Source organism: Centruroides vittatus, unplaced genomic scaffold (genome assembly GCF_030686945.1).
Source record: "Centruroides vittatus isolate TY-2023 unplaced genomic scaffold, ASM3068694v2 contig_1086, whole genome shotgun sequence".
Taxonomy (NCBI): Eukaryota; Metazoa; Arthropoda; class Arachnida; order Scorpiones; family Buthidae; genus Centruroides; species Centruroides vittatus.
In genome coordinates, this window is record NW_027120699.1 from 1452 (window position 1) to 24969 (window position 23518).

At 30.0% G+C, this 23518-nt stretch overlaps 1 protein-coding gene across 1 annotated transcript; it reads left to right on the plus strand.

The window, feature by feature from the left end:
• Window positions 1-559: 559 nt before the first annotated feature.
• Window positions 560-18145, plus strand: LOC136975298 (sterol O-acyltransferase 1-like; the record flags this gene model as incomplete). The annotated part of the gene is made up of 9 exons (XM_067270345.1): window positions 560-617; window positions 796-903; window positions 1083-1234; window positions 4822-4949; window positions 6140-6215; window positions 6290-6377; window positions 8299-8572; window positions 17847-17945; window positions 18016-18145. Coding segments are annotated over exons 3-9 (874 nt in total), but the record flags the coding sequence as incomplete, so codon positions are not given.
• Window positions 18146-23518: the final 5373 nt, after the last annotated feature.

Genomic DNA, 23518 nt, shown 5'->3' on the forward strand with positions numbered 1-23518 from the left:
GACAGTTAGTTGTATCTACTGTTTGAAACCTGTTTGCAACATTCCAGTCTGAAGCGAGTAGACATCTCGCTTTATCTCAATAAGATGCACTTTCAAAACTGTTCAATTTTATTAGTTACATTGAACGTTTTGCTGAAAAGCATAACATGGGATGTTTAAAACAAAAAAAAAAACTATCAAAGATTCTTTATATAATGCAAGAGTGGTAAAAATACAAATTATTCAGAATTGGCATTTTTTAATCTATTCTCTAACTCAAATTGTCTGTAACTTTAAGTTTTTCCTGTCCCTTAGAGCTTAGAGAAGTTTTACTATATATTATTGTGTTAAATTATAATAAAGAAAAATTATAAACTTAAGAAATATTTTCATCAAAATCTCAAAAACGTATATTTAAGATTTATCTTAAAATAATTGCTTGTTTTAATTTTAAGCATTTAATAAACTTTTCTAGGAAATTTAATATAAATTAGAATAATAAAACATATAATTATGTTCAAAATAGCAAAAGAAACATAATTTTGATTCATTTCTGAATTGAATATTTTTATACTATACAGAAAAAATTGTACCAATCTTCCAGAAAAAGTGTTTTACAGTAGAAATTCATTGTTAACGTAAGTTCATTTTAAAATATTTAATTAAATAGAACACTCAATATAGCATAAAAATAATTATTGCAAACTGTTAATGGTTATAAATTATATAATAATTTTAATATGATTTACAACAATAAATATATCATTGTAATTTTGTAATTACATTTTACTGGAATATGTTTTATTACTTTTTCAGAGACTTATTTAAAGTAACTCATCTTCAGTCTATCTATAACATATGTGCAGCATCATTATTTTTACTTATTTTCAAAACTTCATTACTTTATGCATGTGATCCAGAGAAGTAAGTTAATGTGAAATTATACTAACTTTACTATTTAAGTTTTAAATAATTCATAGGTACAGTACATATATTCAAGTTAGTTAAGAAGTTTGTAAAATTTAAATATTTAAAATTTTTAGAATTACTTTTGAATACAACTTACAATAAATTACATACAAAATTTTAATACTTTTTTAAAGGTTAATTGAAGATTTAGAAATATTATCCTGGGGTCTTGGTTACTTTTCTGTTGTTGTGGTGGTATGGTTAAGTATGAATTTAAGTATCATTGGAATTATTTATCCTTGTTTAAGAGTCTGGTCTTCTACTCGATATCCAAGCAAACATATAGGTATGAATATGTTTTATTAAGTAATGATTTTGTAATAATAAAATCAATTTGCAAATTTTATTTTATATTCAAATTTGTTAGGTTAACTTTCTATTTCATTAAATATATTATAATAAATATTATAAATACAGGTACTCCTCACTTTACGATCGAGTTCCGTTCCGACGACTATGTCGTTAAGTGAATTAGTCGATAAGCGAGGAGCTTGCGCCGGGAATATAGGATCGTTGTAAAATTATACAAATTATGCAAGAAACTTCAAATTTATTCATAAAAAGACTTATAGTACTATAATAGGCTAATAGCATACTATAAGACTATTATAGTATGCTTAGTGCACATGTCACCATTTGCCACTAACTGACACTCAAGCTGAGAAAGGGGATTCCCCAAATTGCAGGTCAAAACTCAATTGGTCGTAAGTGTGAGTGGTCATTAAGCAGATAGGTCATGAAGTGAGGAGTACGTGTATTCTTTATCACATCAAACAACATTTTATTTATTACAATGTTATATTTTATAATTATCAATTAATAGATGATCTGTTATGTATGTTATTTTGTGTAAATTGAACTGTTCATTGAATACTTTCATTCAGTTTTAACATTTAAGGTTTCTTATAATTCAAAATTTTTCAGACATATTTGTTTTTCATTTATCAAAGAACATTCAGCAGCAATTATGATTTTATTTGAAACTATTTTACTGGATGTAATATCTGACTACATTTGTGTAGTCAAATTCTAATGCTGATTTTATTATTCTAATAGTGCTAAATGCATGATGCTGGATGCTAATAGTCATCCAGCATCATATATTACAATACTAGCATGATGCTGTGGTGTAATGTATTGGCATAGAATATATGCAGACCCAAATAGCACAGCCTATTATAGTTGGCTGATAGAAGATCTGAAAAATGGAAAAATCACCAAGTACCAGCATAGGTGTTTTAGAACAGCACCCAGTGTGCCAATGACCACTGGTAGTACAACCACTGGTTTATATCATAAGCTTTCAATTTCAATCTTTAGATCTTGATATTTTATCTTTACTCAGTTTTTTCTTCAACTTGAGAGTCTTCTGGTATGACAATGTCTATGATTCACTTTTTTTTTCCTCTACCACAGTTAAATCTGTGGTAGAGAACAGTTACCACAGTTTAAATCTGTGGTAGAGAAAAAGTGTATACTATGTTTTAGGCTTTTATCTGTTTGTATTCTGAAGTTCCACAAGATCTTAACTTCAAAGTTTTTAATGACTTTCATTATCATGATCCCACCAGTTTTTGTATTCAGCACAAGACAGTTTTGGCAGATGTTCCAGTGGATCATTTTAGCAACTGTATTATGATGTTGCTTATTGTCAGTTTGTGCAATCTTTGCACAAGAATTAAGAATATGGTTCACAGTTTCTTCTGATTCTGTGCTTAATCTGTACTTTGAATCTGTTGATCTGTTGATTTTTCAATTTTTGCTTTGATTGCATTTTTAATATGGCAGCTAGAATCAAGTCCTCTGTTTATTTCCTTAAAATTCCTGACAGTGGCATCCACAGACTATCAAAAAAAGGGATCACAAGCTATAAAAAAAAAGGTTATTGTACACTATGCAAGGAGCTTCAAACTATGATTAAATGTTGGGTCAGCACTGTCACAAGGTGGTGCTGGTTGCACTCAGGGCTAACTTTGTCTTGAAAACAAGGAGTGTAGTTCTGGTCAACATATGAAGAAGTTGCTTGGGATAATGTACAAATATTGTTCATTATTTTCTTTTATATAGACTTGTTAGAAGTCATGAATTTTCTATTATTTGTTGATAATGAAATTTTGTGGGGATTGGGTGACAACCCATTATACATTTTAGCATATCCTAAACATGTTCAATAGAATTTCTTTAAAAATTTCAAGAAACAATAAAAAATGATCACTCAGTGATGAAAAGTTCCATAATTGACAAAGTCATTTCTCACAAAAGATCCTTCTCAGTAGGCTACTGTTGGAGCCAGAACTTTATCTTCTCCCTGTAGTCTATCTTTGTTGGAAGTGTCCCAATCAAATTACATAATAATTATTTACAAATTTCTTAAAAATTGTAAAGATTCTGACAGAGATTGACTACAGAGAGAAGATAAAGCTCTGGCTCCAACAGAAGCCTGCAGAAAAGGGTCTGTTGTGAGAACTGATTTCATCAGTTGTGGAAGTATTCATCATGAACATTCATCATGAACATTTTTTGTTTGTTGAAATTTTTTTAAGAAATTAAAATGTCCTGTTGGAATCCCAACTGTGCAACCAGGGCATGAGGCTTTAGGTTTACGTAGATTCAGAACCAGCCATCAGGGTGATTCAGCAAGAAATGGGACTTGTCAGTCCAGAAGGCTTTCTTTTACACATCCAAGGTTCAATGAAGTCTTTTCTTCACCCATGCAAGGCATTGTTTGCAATGACACATGGTCAGTTAATAGAGGCATCCCTGTAGGTTAATGGCTATTGAATCCCAGTTGACACAAGGTACATCACTTGGTGATTGTTGAAACATCCACTGTTGTATTGGCAAGTATGCTTTTCCACTATGACATGTGTTTGTTCAGATATAGATACCAGTCTTGACACATGACACTCACCTCTGGGATCAATCATTTGTACCACTTCTGGTGGATGTTTGTAAAATTCATGGTCCATCCACTCATGGTACACCCTGAACACTTTGATACAAGAAAACCAACAAATGCAGCTGTTTTAGAAACACTGGCACCCATCCTCTGAATCCCAATGATCTGTCTTTGCTCAAAGTCATTCAAGTCACCCCATTTGGTCATGACTGACAAGTATTGCTTTTTACAATGCAAATGACAAGTCAATGTGTCACGACTACAGCAAATTGTGAGTAACAATTACAGACCATCCATTTACCACTTCCAAGATAGCATTGGCATTGTGTTCCTAATCCAGTGATTATTCAGTGTATATCAAATTTAGTGTACCAATCTTCAATGGTGTATCATTATATCAGTTTAATCTTTACCCATAGGATATTTTTTGTACAAATAAGAGCTTTCTGTTATATATGAAAATCATTTGTTTTCATGTTTTTGAAACATGTATCATGCTTTGCATGTAAGAGCATGCTCTTATGTGTGCCAGCTTGTTTTGCTTTATAATTTGCACTGCACTGTTGTGTCAGTGCAAATTAAATGTAAATATGCTGCTATAGTAACTTCTGTATTTAGAACATCTTTATGGTCATCATTATTAAAAATAAAAAGCCAAAGCAAATACATGCTTCTGATACTATCAATATAAAAGTGTTTTTTATGTTGTGAGGTTTTCCAAATACTTGGGGAAAAATAGTGCCAGTTTTTCCCCATCTATAAAAATATGTTCTTACACTCAGATATAACAACATCCTCTTATATGCATAGAAATATGGTATTTAAAACATTTGCATTTTCTACATACATTGCTGCTCAGCTCTCAGATCAGCAATGTATACAGAAGATAAAGTAATTTCTGTGTATTTAAACTAATGTGCAAATTTGTAATTACTGTTGTGCTATTGTAATAAAATGTTTATTACATGTTCCAGGATGCTATGACTTACTATTTGGAGCTTTTTATATTCTTTACCAAATGATGCTATTTTTTATACCTGCATTAGTGGTTACATTATATAATATTCCTCAAATATCCTCATCTATCATCATATTTGAACAGGTTGGTGCAGTTTTTTAAATTTATATGATATTTAATCAAGGGAAAATAATTTACATTATTTCCTTTTTAAGTAGTATATATCATAATTTCCTGAATATAATCAGGAGTAATGTATATCTCTAAAAAAATTTCTAGAACAGAAATAAAACTTTTATATAACCACCCCAGAAGGTAATATGCTTGGATAAATCTCACGAGGCAGTATTAGATACAACAATTGCGTTTTTTTTTTTTGTGACTGGGCTGTTACTACATGTGTTTTGAAAGAGCAAGGTTAAGAAAGTGTATGCATTCATTTAACAAAATATTTATTTTTAAATTTTTATGAAGAACTGTCATGAAAAATTTGTACAAATGTCTAAAATTCTTTGTAAAAAATATAAAGTTAACAACTATTATAAAAACTTCTACCAGAAGATTACGAAGCCTGTTCTTGCCTCTTATATTGTTTAGGAAATAGATGAAGACAACAATTATTCAACACAGCATATTTTTTCAACAGTACATGAACAAAAGCAGCTGTTATATTTGGAGTTCAAAAAGTTATCTTATTGTCATGAAGTATAAAAGAACAAATGCATATGGAAATGTGGTATGCCGTAACACATTGTGGAGTTATTATTTTTTCATGTGGAAGACACATCATCACAGTATTCATTTTATGAATGCTACTTACCATGATATACAGGTATTTAATACAATTCTGAAAATTCTAGAACAGAATTCATAGGCCATATTTCAGTAAGATATGCTCTAAGCATTTACATATTGATTTAGCATGTGTGTTTGTCAATTTTTGAAAAGAAAATTTCTGGGAAATTGATCAAGAGAGATGGACTAATTATATTATCTCCAAGATTTTTGATGTAAAGCCAATGAATTTCTTTGGAATACACAATGGATAACATACAAGCTACTTCACAAAATATGAAAATCTGCATCACTCACTTTACGAGAAACATCATATTTGGCAATGTATTTCAAAAACTCTTGAGACTTATTTTTCATGCAATTGTCATTTGGAATCAAAAAGTATTTAAACATAACAGCTAGTTAAACTAATTAAAAATAAAATTATGATGTAATTTATATTTTGTAAATTTACATCATGAAAATAAACAAAGAATAAAAATGGATATTTAAACTATATTTGATTATGATGTAATTCATTTGTATATTATTATTCTTAGATACGATTAATGATGAAAGTTCATGCGTTTGTGAGAGAGAATGTTCCACATGGTATCAATTTTAAACCACATCAAGGTAAGAAAGAAAAATAGTGCTTTAACTGATTATTATACAAATTTTAATGATTTTTTTTTTACATGTTCATTTAGATGATATACATAAACCATACCCAGAAATAAGGAATCTCATTTACTTTTTATTTGTTCCCACTCTTGTTTACAGAGATAATTATCCTAGGTAATATTAATTTGAAAAAGCTACATTTTTCTTTGAAGATACAAATTATTTTAATTTTATATTCATGATAATTTATCTAATATTATCCTTGGATTAGAAATTAGCTAAATATATTGTATATAATTAACTCTTTTGTCACATTCAATTCTACATGATTCAAACAAGAAGAAATGATAAGTTAAAAGTTCAAGGATCTGAAAATTTAATAAAACAGGTATTTTGAGACTAGATTTATCTAATCATCAGATTGGCAACAAAAGCTTCAACATTTATGTACAAAATACAAAATGATATTTTCAAACATTGTGATTACTGAATTTTAATATGAGCATTATTTAAACAAAAGATTTTAAAGAGAAATGAAACAAATTTATATCCATGTACAGGACCATTATATAAATGTAATTTTATATAATGAAACACATCTTTTGATTTCCAGCAGTATTCTAATATAATAAAAAAAAAAATGTTTTCATCCTATTTATAGGTCTTCCTCTGTTAGGACTAACAATTAGAATACATAAAATAGCATTTTTAAAATAAATTCAAACAAATAGAAAATTACAAACTCAGAGGTTGTAAAATTTAATTGTATATAATACAAAATTTACAAAAAAAGTAAAAATCAACAATTAAAATTTAACTTTAAAATAAATGAAACATAAATAAATAAGTATATAACTAAAATAATCAATAGGCTGTAAGTGTCAAAGTTCATGTTTCAAAAATATATTTTCATGCTGTGGATATACTTTCTGTATTTCTAAAATTAATACTGCTTGAAATCAAAAGGTGTGTTTCATTATATAATCATTTTGCATTCTGGTTTACCTTGAATACCAATTTGGTATTCTCAGGTAAACCGGTTTGCTTGCAATACCAAAAGTGCTTTAGTGACAAGATTTAATGCTAATTTTATTTTAAAAAATGTCCTGAAATGTCATCATCTTGGTCTAGTACATTGGACACAATTGATAATATTTGACAAGACTCTAAGTGACTTGGTACAGCCTTAAGGACAAGAGTCATTGGCAAGAAAATCAATCACCTGAGACAAAAATAACAAAATACCACCTCTTGTGAACAGTCAACAGAAATTATATCTATTCAGCTCTAACTAGAAATGTGCAAACTGACAGATAGAAATTAAATGTTACAGACTTCTATTTAATCTCAATTAGATTTACACATTAGTCTGCTTGTGTTCACTTAAAACAAAGTATGTAAACCCTGTAAAGAAGAAATATTTTTTTTTTACAGTTGTTAACTGAGCACTTGATAAATTTTGGATTCTGAGCCAACTAATCTGTTTGGAAAGTGAACACTCATTTTTCAATAAAACTTGTTTCCAACTGCTCCTTTGGTATCATGAAGATAGACAACTTGGAAAATGCCCATTGCATATGAATGAAACTCTGCACACCCACTGCATCAAATAATCAATTATTAATATTTTGGTTAAAAAGCATTAACATGGGCATCAATTTCCAAAAAGTTTTCTGAAAAGTCATTTTTTATTTGACTATATTTGTTTTCTTGAAGTTAAATTAATATTGTGATAATTTTAAATTAAAATACAAGATTTTTATATACTCATTCATTAATTTTTTGTTTTGTATATAACATAAAATTACTTACGTATGAAATTAAAAAATTAGTTCTATTACCATTGTACTTATTTTTATTAGATTTATAATTGCATTTAGATATTATATAAGTGTCATTTACATGAATTTTATAACATGATACTGGCATATAAAATTTTATTTAAATAATGTGAAATTTGTCAAAAAAAAAATTGACAAACTCATAAATATGACAAATTAATTTTTAATATCAATGTAAATACTATTCAAAACTTTCTCTCGTGGTTTTGATTTATTACATTTTTATTTGATACATATATTTTTTAATTTTATAGGTTACCAAGAACATCTTGGAAGAAAGTATCAATATATTTTGTTCAATTTGTTGCATGTATTTTCACTACATTTGTACCTTTCTGCCGATTTCTAGTGACAACATTTAGTCAAGTTGGATTTATTCAATTCACAAAAGCAGATATTATTTTAATTCAAACAAAAGCTGTACTTGTTGGTAGTCTTTGCATGTTTTTGTTATTTTATGGAATGCTGCATTGCTGGTTAAATATGTTTGCTGAAATTTTACGTTTTGCAGATCGCCAATTTTACTCGGTTAGTGTATTTTTGCTTTGGTTAATTTTTCTTATTATAGATTGTAATATACATTAATGAATATTATACTTGTTAAGGAATCTCCTCAAATTATATCCAATTCAAACTGCTTTTCTTAAAAAACTTGAGTTATCAAAAAAGTTGTCTAATTTGTGTGTTAACTAAGACTGTACTAAATAATACCTTAGTGTGTATATATATATATATATATAGTTACATTAGTTGAGAAATTAATATTGGGGAAAATGATATTATCATTATTTAATCTTTATATAATATAGTAGATAGATGTTCAGAAGGGTTGATGTCATCCCAGCAAATGAAACCCCCTATGTAATTCTCTGTTGGAATTAAATCTTTGATGTTTGGCAAGCAATTTGATATTTCTCTGATGTTTCTTCTTTAATTTGGATGAGATTGATTCTAAAAGATTGACCACACTTCCATTAATGTTCACTAGTAGGGCTAGACTATAGTTGTAGAGATCATTCCCAAAATGAATGAGTTCATTTGTTAGGATGAATCTTCTTCTACTCAAATGAATAGCTTTTTGTAAGAAAGTAAGATAATGCAATCAAACAGAAGGGAATATTAACTATAGAGTTTAGAAAGAGGCATTGTAGGAGGAAGATTAATTTTTCGGACATGCAGTATATTTGAACTACAACTTCCTGTTCTTTTTGGCCATTAATATTTAACTCCAACAGAGAGTTACATTGGGGCCTCACTTGCTAGGATGACATCAATATACTTAATACTTTTAAGAAAATTATACATTAATAATTCACTTGTTCTTAATAAATTATTATTAATTTATTTATTTAAGATTTAAACATTATTTCAAAATAGTTGAAAACAGTTATAAATTACAAATTATTAACAATGTAAGAAAATTTAACTTGAAATTCTATGATAGTAAAGATTGAAGAAATATTGTATTTATAAATAAGAAATTGAAAATACTAAAATTTAAACAAAAAAACAGCTCCATTTCTATCAAATAATTGTTATAAATTTCTGTATTAGAATTATTAAAAATATTTTTTAATAATTCTAATACATAATCTCTTTTGGCTTTGAAGAATTTAATTAAGCAAAATTTCTCTTTATTTATGAATAGATTTCAATAAAAAGATATTAGAGATTTTTTTTATTAATATAGTTATTAAAAAATAATGGTGCTACAAACAAGTTTTTAAAAGAATTGAAAGTAATAACATGGTTATATAAGATATCTAAAAACTAAGATGATATCTAAATGAACTAAGATTTTCTTCTTTAGTAATTAATTTAACTTAAATTGTTTATTTCTCTTGTATGAAAAACTTGTCAAAAAGTCTTCAAAAACATCTATTCTTATAGTAAAAAGAATTTTATGTATTATATCAATGGTGCAGTTTTCTTTATATTGCTTTAAAAATCAATTCTTTAAATATTTCTTCAAAAAAATTGATGAGATTTTATAGGTTAAATTCGAAGAAGTTAACAGATGTTTTTTTGTCTGGACCGCATTTCATCAGAGACAAAAACTTCCGAGTGTTATCTTTGTTATTCTTTATTCACTATGCATTTTGGGTGCTAGATTTTTGTGTAACTTGCACTCCTCATCAGTTGTTACATTTCTACAAATTGGTATAAATACAATAATTACAACTTCCATCATTTGGATATATTTACACAATAGTGAACTAACCTGTTTTATGTTTGGACATACAGCTATGCGGTGTTGATGTTGTATCCCCTAAGGCATTTCTAACTGTCTTTCTTTCTGTTTGCTTGCTCTTTAGCCCCTCCCATTTCCTCTCATACATTGTCAATCTCCATGCCATTATTTAAGCTTATGGTTTTGTTTTTTATTAACAATGTAAATTCAAAGAACACTTTGCAATTGTTAATAAAAACAAAACCATAAACTTAAATAATGGCATGGAGATTGACAACATAAGTTTATGGTTTTGTTTTTATTAACATTTATAACCAATCACCATGGACAAATCACTGCAGCACGTTTGGATGCACAATCAATGAAAAAAAGTGTAAAAATAATCCTCAGAGGAAAAAGAAAAAGACAGTTATCTATGTAAATTCAAAGAACACTTTGCAATTGTTAATAAAAAACAAAACCATAAGCTTAAATAATGGCATGGAGATTGACAATGTATGAGAGGAAATGGGAGGGGCTAAAGAGCAAGCAAACAGAAAGAAAGACAGTTAGAAATGCCTTAGGGGATACAACATCAACACCGCATAGCTGTATGTCCAAACATAAAACAGGTTAGTTCACTATTGTGTAAATATATCCAAATGATGGAAGTTGTAATTATTGTATTTATACCAATTTGTAGAAATGTAACAACTGATGAGGAGTGCAAGTTACACAAAAATCTAGCACCCAAAATGCATAGTGAATAAAGAATAACAAAGATAACACTCGGAAGTTTTTGTCTCTGATGAAATGCGGTCCAGACAAAAAAAAATCAGTTAACTTTTTCAGATTTAACCTATGAAGTCTCATCAGTTTTTTTGAAGAAATATTTAAAGAATTGATTTTTAAAATTCTTTTTGTTTTCTATTTTTTCTGCCTTGTGAGATGTGATCTCAACATATCCGAGACAGTTCTTTTTGTTACATAACCATACTCAGTAGTTAGTAATTGATTTTGAATAATGGCTGCATGAGATGATGACATTCAAATTTTTGGTTGAGTACACAACACTAAAGCTTTTGGACTTTTGAAAAGTTAACTCCAGAAAGAGCAATTTGGTTGGACTTTGTGTTTGAGAAGCTTCCTGAACTAGTGAAACTATTTAGATGAAATGAATGTGATATTATTTTATGATATCACATTCATTTCATTATGAACAGGTTCGTTTTTAGAGTTGTAGTTTGTAAATCCCGGTGTCAGTAGAGAGTGGAATAGTACTATTTTATGATATTTTACTGAAATATTTGTCACTTTTAAAATGTTTTATTCAAAATAAAAACAAATACAGATAATTCTTAATTCCCAAGTTAAATAAATTGAAAATAATCATAGTGTATTTTTTTAATAAAATATATTTGTTTTATCATTAGTATTCAGATACTAAAATGCCAACAATTACCATGTTATAGTGGGCTATTATCTCGCAATTAATTACTAAATAATTTTTACTAGAAAGAGGTGTAAGGTGCCATCTGTTATTAGAATTAATAATTAAATTAAATAATTTAGAAAATTCTAGAAGAAAAGAATCAACCCAGATTGGGACTAGAACCTGAAACTTGCTTACCATGTGGATGCATTGCCACTTACACTACTTGAACCTCAGTCCAATCTTCCCTACCAGATATATTTAAACATACAGAGGAAGATCTATGTCTGCAAGAGGAGATTGGACTGGAGACTCAAATAGCATAACTGGCAACGCATCCACACAGTAAGTGGCAATTGTGGGTTTGAGTCCAACTCCAGGCTGATTCTTTTCTTCCAGAATTTTCTAAATTATTTAATTTAATTATAATTATTAATTCTAATAAGAGATGGCACCTAACACCATCTTCTAGTGACACATTATTTAGTAATTAATTTAAAATAATTGTGATATAATAACTTGATATAGTCTGGTAGTCGTTGGCTTATTATATATGTACTGTACAGTACATTGGGTTTGTGGATGTTGGTTTATATATTTGGCTAATTTTCTATGGATATTGAATGAGATCCTACACAAATAGCAAGTTATAGATCTTACTATGAATAGGCTTGTGGGCTCAGGATAAGACAGTTCCATGACTAGGACAAAAAAAAGTCTCGGTCAAGAGAGTTAATAGAGTTTCAAAGCAGAATTCTAGTGCTACATAAGCAGTTGACCCATGTTACATTTTAGATGTGTATTAAAGATTCCTAAGTTGATGATTTCTGATATGATATGAAAATTGAAGTAAAACTGCTTGAACTTGCCAAAAACTGGCTCAATAAACTTTGAAAATAATAGAGTATGATCTGGAAAGCTCTATAAAAGGCTGTGTGCACAGTCTTTTCTACAGTTTCCCAGTTGTCATATTACTATGCATGTAACATTGTGTGAAGTCACTCAAATATTCTGAGACTACTGGTGCTCAAATCATCTGCAATAACATGTATGTACAAAACACTATATCAATTGATATGGATTACCATGGCCACAGTATGACTACCTTTACAGTGCAATAAAAATTTATTTCTCTAACACTTTCAGTCTTCTTAATCAACCTTTTTCAATAAATTGAAAATTCAAAAATAAACAAAAGCCTTAATGTATTCTAGATCACTTAATTTGAATATATTAAGGCTTTTGTTAGTTTCTGGGTTTTAAATTTCCCAAGGAAGGTCAATTAAGAAGACCAAAAATGTTAGAGACAAACTTTTACCTCACCATAAAGATATGAATTACCGTGGTTGTGTATATGCTTACAAGCTGCTAGGCATGTCAACTAATGCTACATGCTAATTAACATCATGTGAGAAGCATTGATCTTGGACTACAGATCAATGAAAACATGCTTTGGACGGATGAATCACAGTACCCATTCTGCTAGTCTGATGATTGTTCCTAGATGTGGTGGGTATCTTGTGGATTATATTGTTCCAACAATGGAGTTTACTGGAGGTAGTGTAATGGCTTTGGGTTAATTTGAAGTAATGGAGATGCATAAAAATATAATTTTTATGCATCTCCATTACTTCAAATTAACCCAAAGCCATTACACTACCTCCAGTAAACTCCATTGTTGGAACAATATAATCCACAAGTCTTTTAATTTTCCTGTTTTCATGGACCAGTTCAGAAGTAACAGTTGAAGATTTAATTTGAAGAAATAAAAATCTTCTAAGACATTATGAAATAGATTATTAAAAATTATCACAAAGTTAAAACTTGATCAAAACGCCAGCCTTTCATTAGAGGCTACGGCATTTTCACAATAAAACAACGATTAAAAATTTTCACAATATCTACCATGTCTTGTAGCATATTTAACCACTTCTAACCCTCTGGTGGTCCTTTTGGATAATGATAAAATTACTTTGTGTAAAGTCATACATAAGGATGGCCTTTCCAGGAGTTTTTTCAATTTGAAATAATGAAGACTTACATAAAAATATAATTTTTAAAGTTTTGGGTTAATTTTTTGTGCTTTGGCTTGGATCATTAATTATTTTGGACAAAACCATGAATGCTTGGTCTATTGGATGTCTTGGACAATTATATATTGCCAATATTGTGGTAATACTTTGGTTATACCTCTATCAGCATGTTGTCATGTTGACAATATGCTGATAGAGCATAATGCATACAGACATTTTAGTTCAATTATTGTTTACTCATACAGTATATATACAGGGTGGGCCAACAAAAACGAAACGGCAGAGTTAACAGATAACACATTATCAGCTTTAATTTTATGGTAATTTTTTTTCCTTGCATGATTTCCGAGATGTCCCCCTTGAGAATAAAATCGACCTGTCCGAGCAATTTGCTTAAATACAAATCCAACTATCCAAAACTCTGCCGTTTCGTTTTCGTTGGCCCACCCTGTATAATACAAGTTCCACACTATCTTGTGATACAATGTCATGTGCTTGAATTACATTTTATGAAGAGACATTGTGCAACACTCTTGCTTCTGGGAGGGTGCCATTATATATTTCTCATCACTAGATGTCACTAGAGGCTCATAGTATGTAGAGAGCCTATAATGAGAGAGTGGCCATATAAGGAATGCTTTTCTATTGGCAGTTTGTGATCGCGTGACTTTATACACCATTATTATTCCAAACAATGTGTTAGCGAGATTGGAATGAAAGTGTGGATAAATTTTATCATCTCTATGTTCATTGTCTGCAAACAAATTAAAATTAATCAAAGGTGAGTGATATTAAGACTATATGGACAAAATGTTTTGAATGACGATATACTGTTTATTTGCATTAATCTTTAGTTTTTGAGTTTTATGCATGTTGTTATTGTAAATATTACTGATATTTATTAGTTAAGTAAGAAGTTAGAGTTATTAGTGTGAAATAAGTTAAACTAAACAATAAGAGTATGACTGGATGTGCTGCTTTTGGCTGCATAAATAGCAGTGAGAATGGATTTTTGATTAAAGTTTTTCCGAAAGATCCTGCACGTCATAAACTTTGGGAAACAAAAGTGAAAACTGGAAAGCAACCATCAACAGCTATTTATTTGAGGTAAGTGAAGTATTAACAATCATCTACATATGTAAAATTTTTATTTTATATTCAGATGAATATTCATTCATAAAATAGTCCAAATTGCTTTAAAATTTAAATAAAAAAAACATTCAGTATACATAAATATGAGTACTTATATAGTTTAATATTTATAATATGTGATATACAATATCTGATATGAAAGTCTTTAATTATACAAATCTACCTTATTTTAATAAAAAGTATTGTAAATTACAATAGATTTGTAATTTAGAACATAAAATATATAAAATAGAATTTGATATTGAAATGATTGGTGAATAATAAATTACACATCATACTTATATATTATTATTGTTATGTGTACGAATTAAGTTGTTTTATAAATACATCTCACAGCAGAATACATTTATATATTTTACTTATTTGATTGCATGGAACTTATGCAATAGCAAACCATAACATAAGTAAAAATTATCTTATATATATTACTATAAATATGAGACTCTACTTATAAGTCATTACTAAGAAATAGATTGATATATGATATGATAGGTAATTTATATGTGTGTGTGTGAAAAGTTTATAATATATGATATGTAAGTCATTACTAAGAAATAGATTGATATGATATGTTATGGACAAAGTGATTAATATGGGCACTATGAATAATGACCAACAAAATTGGGCATTGTAATAACTTTCAGTAATTTAGCAAATTGACTGGTCATTATGAATACTGCTATCATCTAGTCAGGCAAAGTGATAACAATACATTGAGGAGTGATCATCCAACATACGCTAGCCAATCAGCACTATCTGAGTTGTGCATGCATATTACATTTAGTACCGGAATTTGGCGGCGGTCGCGACTGTTTGTGCTCTCGACGAATTTTTCCCAGAGGGGAGCTGCTGGCCGGCCACAGATTGTTTAACGTCACTAGTTATTTATTCACGGTAGTTCTTGAACACACTTATCAATATCTAGTGACGTTAAACAATCGGCAGCCGGCTGGCGGCGCCCCTCTGGAGGAATCCGTCGGGTGCACAAACAGTTGTGACCACCGCCATGATGGTGCACATTATTAATTAAATAATAAAATTTTATCTTAGTTAATAGTACTTAGTTTTAAAAGATTACATGTTCTTTTTAAAATACTTTGAAATAATTCACAAAAAATAAATATTTCTAAATGAAATAAGTGGAGTTTTTTAATCAAATTAAAATGTCACAGAATTTAAAATTTGGTACTAAACATGATATGCACACGCAACTCGAGTGCCAATTGGTTAGCATATGTTGGATGGATGATCACTCCTCAACGTATTATCACTTTGCCCGACTAGGTGATAGCGGTATTCATAATGACCGGTCAATTTGATAAATTAATCAATATTTATCATACTGCGCACCCTTTTTGGTCATTATGAATAATGCCCGATTAATCACTTTGTCCATAGCATATATATTACTATAAATATGACACACTTTAATTACAAGATAACTTTTACTTTTATATGTTACTTATGTTATGGTTTGCAATTGCATAAGTATTTAATAAATTCCGTGCAATTAAATAAGTAATAGCATAAATTATTTAAATTAAAATGCATTGTTTTAATATCTGGAATGATACACAATCTTATTTTCAGGTACATTTTCCTGATGACGAATGGGAAAAAACTGGAGTTGATGGAACTAGAAAATTGAAGTATAATGCTGTCATTTCCATATTTATGCACCACCTAAAATAAATAGAAAGGCTCCACCAGTAAGAAACCTACTTTCTTCAAAAGATGATGCAAGTTCTGTTGAACAAGCATCAAGTTATGAACCAGCAACAGACAATTTTCAATATTAATTCTACAATATTTTAAAAATAAATGGCATTAGTTTACCTGGTTTACCATTTATTTCAAATAGCTGTGAAGACACAATACTTATGTTCTCCAAGACATTTCATACAATTTTATCATGTTTGTTTAATCTATTTTTAGAACATAACAAAACAATTTTAATTATTAACATTCAGGATATTGAAGAATGAATTGGCTCATCACTTATTGCATAAATGTTCATTGTAAACAAATTCCAAAAATTAGTGAATAGTATATTAAATAAACAAATAATAGTAAAAATTAATTCTAAAACTCGAAAACGACATTTTCTTTTTCTGCCCAAATTTCCATTTAAATAATTGTTAAATTATTTCCATTTCTCCAACTAAGTATAGTATGTGGCTGTGGCTAAATAAGCAGTTTGGAAAAGTCATGGCGGCAGCTATCCATATGACCACTCTCATTATAGGCTCTGATAGTATACCTTAAGCAGAACAATACACCATGTCATACTAGTCACATTGTTATGGATTGGATGGAGGATATTGGCATTAAAAATAACTGGTCAGTCTAGAATCCTCACTGAACCCTAAAAGGAATATTTGGGATGAATTGTCAGGTATGTGTATATAGAGATTGCCTTAAAACAAAATTTAACTAGCCATTTCTTTGCAGGTCAAATGACAACATATTACTGGATATTTTCCAAAAACTTATGTATGACTTGTCACAAAGACTTACAGCCATTATGAAAGCCAAACATTTCAGAGCACAGTAGATTTGGCAATTTTATAAAAATTGATACTGTTTAGTTTCCGATATTTCACTTCAGTCAACAAGTCATAATATCAAAATATTTTCAATGATTTGCTGGCTGAAGTTAAATGTTAGTGTTTTAATATTCTATATTTTCAGTTTAGAAGTGCTCAAACATTTTTGTAAAGATTTTTCTAGTTATCATAAAAAATTCCTTGATAGGCTACTTGAAAAAGTTTTTTTATAATACCGTATTTTTGGCGTATAAGACAACCTCCGACTTATGAGAAGATTTTCCTGGGTTAAAAAGTCGTCTTATACGCCAGAAAATATGGTAATAGAATCTCAAAGAAAAATTTTATAATTTTTTCATCTGCAAAGAATTTACAAAATTTTAGTATTTACTTATTACAAGAAAATTCTAAAAATATTAGCAAAATTTAAATAGTAAGTAAGAATGCGTGCATTTTTTTTTTTTTATAGGATTGGTGGAACAGTACATCTTATGCACAATTTTATAGAACATGGAATTCAGTCATTCATGATTGGTTGTATACATATGTTTACAGAGATACATATCTTGTATGTAACTTTTAAATTATATGTTAAATATAAAAATAAAGCATTAAAATTTTATTTTTTATTTTTATAGGTCACTAGGAATAAATTATTCGCATTATTTACAGTATTTTTTGTGTCTGCTGTTGTTCATGAATATATTCTGACCAGTATATTGCATTTCTTTTATCCTGTTTTGCTTTTCCTTTTTGGTATATTTGGTGGTATGTATTATTATTTTGGTATATTTGGTATTGGTGCTATGTATCTAATATTTAATTATTTTTCAAAAAAATTATATACAAGTACTCCTCACTTTACGACCGAGTTCCATTCTTACGACTACGTCGTTAAGCGAATTTGTTGATAAGCGAGGAGCTTGCACCGGATATATAGGATCATTGTAAAATTATAAAAATTATGCAACAAACTTCAAATTTATTCATAAAAAGACTATTATAGTATGCTTAGTGCACATGTCACCATTTGCCACTGACTGACACTCAAGCTGAGAAAGGAGATTCCCCAAATTGTAGGTCGAAACTCAATTGGTTGTACATGCAAGTGGTCATTAAGCAGATAGGTCATAAAGTGAGGAGTACCTGTAATTTAAAATGGTTACAATATATTCCTGCCAGTGCCATGACAGAAAACTTACAGGGCCCTCTGCAAATGTTTTTAAGGGCCTACTTTTTATTTGCTGTAGATCCATGAGCAAATTTCAAAATAAAGTTTTAATTATTTTATTAATATAAAATTATTTATTGTTATGTAAAGTACTATTTTTAGTATCCCAGGAAACCGACACTAACTGCGACCGGTAAAACTTCCGTTAACTTAATGGGTATTTTACGCAGATTCAAGATTAGTCTGCCAGGCCTGGACTTTTATGCGTGCACCAAAAAAATTAGTAAGAATAACGACAAATATCAAGTCAAAGAAAAAGTTTGAAATATATTTAATTAGTAAATCGAATTTAACTATGTACAAATGTCTATACTCCAAAACAAAATTTATTAACAAAAATCAACAAGTCAACTCGACAATAAAACTCTGCTACTTAGCTTAACTTAATCTTAATTCCCCTTTGAAAATTCGACAAATCAAATACTTAAGAACTATGAACAAAATATCTTACGAACTAAACACCTATCCGTCACCTCACTATACTAGGAACCTATTTCCTCAATGCTTTCGCTATTGTCAAATTGAATTCCTCTTTAAACTCCTTGAATCACCTAACTTTCAATCTGGACTCCGCCTCAAATTTTTCACTCAGTAGTACACCTCGCTCTGGAAATCGCCTCTCGCTTAGGAAAGCACCTCAATCGTCTTCAGTTAGCAAGCTGGTTTTATGCTGTGAGGTGACGTCACAAGTCAGCTAGGTTACTCCCCTTATTTACATACTTAATTATCTAACATCAAATTTCTTTCTGGCAGCTTCAATTCTCTGACAAAATCTTATAAACCGTTTACAAAGCATTTAGCACAATTTTCTGGGATGTTTTATGATGGTTTAGTAAGTATTTCTTTTTCTAGTGAGTGTGGGGATTCCCCCCTCCATTTTTTTCTGCGGACTGTTCATTTCTGCTGGGCAGCGTAAGTGTGCATGATTTTTCCTATGGCACTCTTTCTTTCATGAGTTGGTTTATCATCATCTTTTTTGGTTACTAAGAGAGTAGTGGGGAACCTTTGTCCTAACTAAACATAAGCCCCAAACAAAATATAATAAAACGAAAAATAATAATAAAATAAAAATAACACTCAGACTCAGTTCCTTAGTTATTTTTTTTTAAATTTTATGAAAGATTTTCTAACAGAAAATTGCATATATATATATACACACATACACACAGTAATACCCAAGTTACGTAACACACAGCCACATAGCTTATGTAAATTCTCAGTTACATAAGTTGTATAAAATGTAAATCCCAAATTGTACAAAAATTGGGGAAAAAAAATCGGAGTAGGGTAACATGTAATTTTACTATTATTCTGTTTCAAACATGTATTTCATTCTCTCTCTCTCTTTTTTCTCTCTTCCTTTTGCACTGTACTGATTTATTATTGTACTTATTTCTCTGCAAATCCTTTACTTTTCAGTCTAATTGTAAGCATGTATGCAAGTGTGGGAACGCGGGAGGTAAGACAGAGTCGGACCTCCTTTTTTTCGGCAAACAGGTCAGCAAGACCCACCCCACTGTCAAGGATGGCAAAATTTTTATGATACCCCGACTCGTCAGGATTGGGTAATTAATTGTCAGGTCGAGTGGAGGAAGTGTGTGGGTTTGTCAATAAGTTTAAGGCGATATTCGAAATAACGGAGACCATGATGAAAACAAATAACAATTTATTTCGATGACAGACAAACAAAATACAGAGAATCTAATGCGTCCCGTCCTTAATCGCGGGAGAGAGAGAGTTTACAAATGTTGGGGGGATCATACCTTGTCTTCTGATATCTCGGTTGGAATCAAAGGTGAAATCGTCTCGGCTCTCCAGTCGTGGAGGTAGGCAGGAGGATCGGCGTCGGCTCGTCGGCGGCGGCCGCCCTCAATTCTCGGGACTGATCCTACAGGTCGGGCGTCTTATGCGGACTTTCAGCGAACCCATTCTCAGATATCTCCACCCTTTATATACTCCGGGTCTCGTCCACTGCAATCACCAATCACGATGGAGGGTGATGAGTCGATCTCCATGACTCAGAGGTCGGATCCGGAGAGGAGGGAAGCGTGTTTGACGGCGGAAGGCTGCACATCCTTTGAATCTTGATCGCTCTCTTCGATTTTGATCGCTATCTCCCGAGGGGATTCGAACAATAAAAGTTGAAAATCAGACTGGCCGGTTTAACCCGGTCCTCACACAAGCCTACCTGGCACTCTTTCTCATATATTATTTATTATTTCATATAAAAGAATTGTTTATGTACAGTACACATAATTAATAATTCAATACTATATTTATTATTATATGTAGTTACACTTAAGCAATTTACAAATTCAAGTTAATCACGTATTCTGGTTTCTAGATGAGGTTCAAACCATTTAACGTCTTAGGTATTGTGGTATAGACCCAGGAAGTGACGTAGCACCATTAAGACTTACCTCGTGAGTCGCCACGGGTCTTACAGGACCCGGCGCGAAACTTTAGTTAAAATTTTTTTAATATTGAATATTTTCCAAAAAAATCTGAAAAAAATTAATATTCTTCTAACTTTCTAACCCGATTACCATGCTGTTAAATTTTTTTGAATAGCAACGCTCATTTTTGAGAAAAAAAATACTTTGGGTCTGTCAGACCCATGCGACTCATGATGGGGGTAAAAAAAGACCGTTTAATTTGTCGCCGTTGCCGATAGCGAGTGTCGCAATAACTTTATCGCGTTTAAGTTGTCGCGCAGTGTTTATTAAATCCTATCATATCGTTATTTATTTGTATATTTATATTTTTGTTTTTTTTGTTATAATATTGTTTTTAAAAGTAATGTCTAATTAATTTTTTATTATTTTAATTATTCTTTATTCTTATCATATAATTTTTATTTATCACTTTTATAATTAATTTATGATTATTCCTCGTTTATTAGGCGATGCAAGTTGGCTTTTTTTCACTTTTACTAACTAATCAGAAACTTGTGAAAACAGTCTAGCTATAAAATTCCGGGAAATATCCTGCCTTCTCGGAAATGATCTTGAAAATCGAATTTACACAATCGCTATAAATTCTTTTGTTTTAATCGCGTTATAAGTTATAAATTGCTAATTAAATGTTCGACAGTGTTCAGATAAATAAACATTAAAAAATAAGATATATGGAAAATAATTACAAATACGCGACAATCATATCGCATAGCTATAATTATTCTATAATCTAATAATCCGGATTAATCTGATAAAAATATTTTTAATTATAATCTGCTTTTATTATTTATTCATTCTTTATCGCGGCACAACAAAACAAACCTAAAAAGTTAGCCCGATCTACATAACAAGTAATTATGAATGAAATCGCTGCGTTTGATCGCGTAGCGACTGCTTTGTCGCGCGATACACAAAGCGCGACAAAAAAACTCAAAACTAAATTATGATAATAGAAATTGTGAAAATTATAAAATTTTTGATAATTGCATTTTGATAACATTCGGATATTGATATGGATGCCTTTTTAAAGTTTTATTACGTGAATATTTTATATTATAAAAAAAACAAATTACAGAATCGAGAACATGTCATAAATTGCCGAATTTTTGATGGTCCTCTCATTATTATTTCGATTGATTCATTTCGTGCAGAGAAAACATTTATATCTAAACTATCAACAAAGAATTTTGATAGATTGAATAATATTTTGGCCGATGTCAATTTTTGAATTAGGTGATCGAGTTAAGCCTAACACACGACTATATCACATTAAAAATTAAAAATAAAATTCATGTGTAAAAATCTAACAAGACTATCTGTTAAATCTTGAAGAAGACATTCTAATGAGTAAAACAAAATAAAACAGTTGTCAATTAGTCGATTTGAAACCCAGAAAAAAGCATTTTTTAATAGAGCCATAAAACAATTAATATTTATTGACTCTCGCGATAGGGGGTAACGCGAGGTCTATTATAAAAATTTTTAGCAGTAGTACTGAATTTCTACTTACTTCACACGAATGAGTGATCTTTCTTCCCCATTTGCAAACAAACCCGATAATTATCGGTGAAACATCAGATAACTTACAGCGATTTGAAATTTGATATGTTTATTATTTTGTGTTTTTTTCATCAAATTACGTAAAAATAAATATTGAAAAGACAATTTTGTCAATACAAAAGTAATTTATACTACTAAATAGTACAGTACACAGCGTAGAATTAATAATTCGGAATACTATATTGTAGTTATTACTACGTCGTTACACTTAAGCAATTTACTAATTTCAAGTTAATCACGTATGCTGGTGTCTAGACGAGGTTCAACCCATGCGACGTCTTAGGTATTGTGGTATAGACCCAGGAACGATGCCGTAGCGACCATTACGACTCATGGCGTTAATAAATTTTATATACTAGCCCATCGTGATCCACTTAAAACATAGGAGTAAAACTTGATGTTACAGTCTGTTTACATAACTGGGGGTATTACTGTAGTTCAGTTATGATAATTAACTTATTGGAATTTAGATATATGTTAAAACTATTAGGGAATGTTTTGTCTGTTTCCATTAAAATCACTGCAGGCAAGTGTGCATTTTCTTTAAATAGTTGAGAAATGCAAGACAGCTGGATGGCTGAGATGGTTAAGGCATTAGTCTATTGCTCTGTGGGCTTGCCAGAAAGAATCACCTTAGAAAAATATTGTTTGGTCTCCACTCCCAGTCATCCCTAAAGTCCACCCCTCTTAACTTTAGTCAGAGCAATTTTTTTTTTTTTTTTTTGTGTGGTTTTCAGTTTCATTATTGTAAATACTCAGAGTAATAATGTATTGTACATTTTAGTTACCAGATTAAATTGAGCTACATTATTGCTACTAATAATTATTAAATATCAGGTAACTTAGCACTAGAGGTAGGCATTAGCCACCATCTCTTATTAAATTTAAAAACTA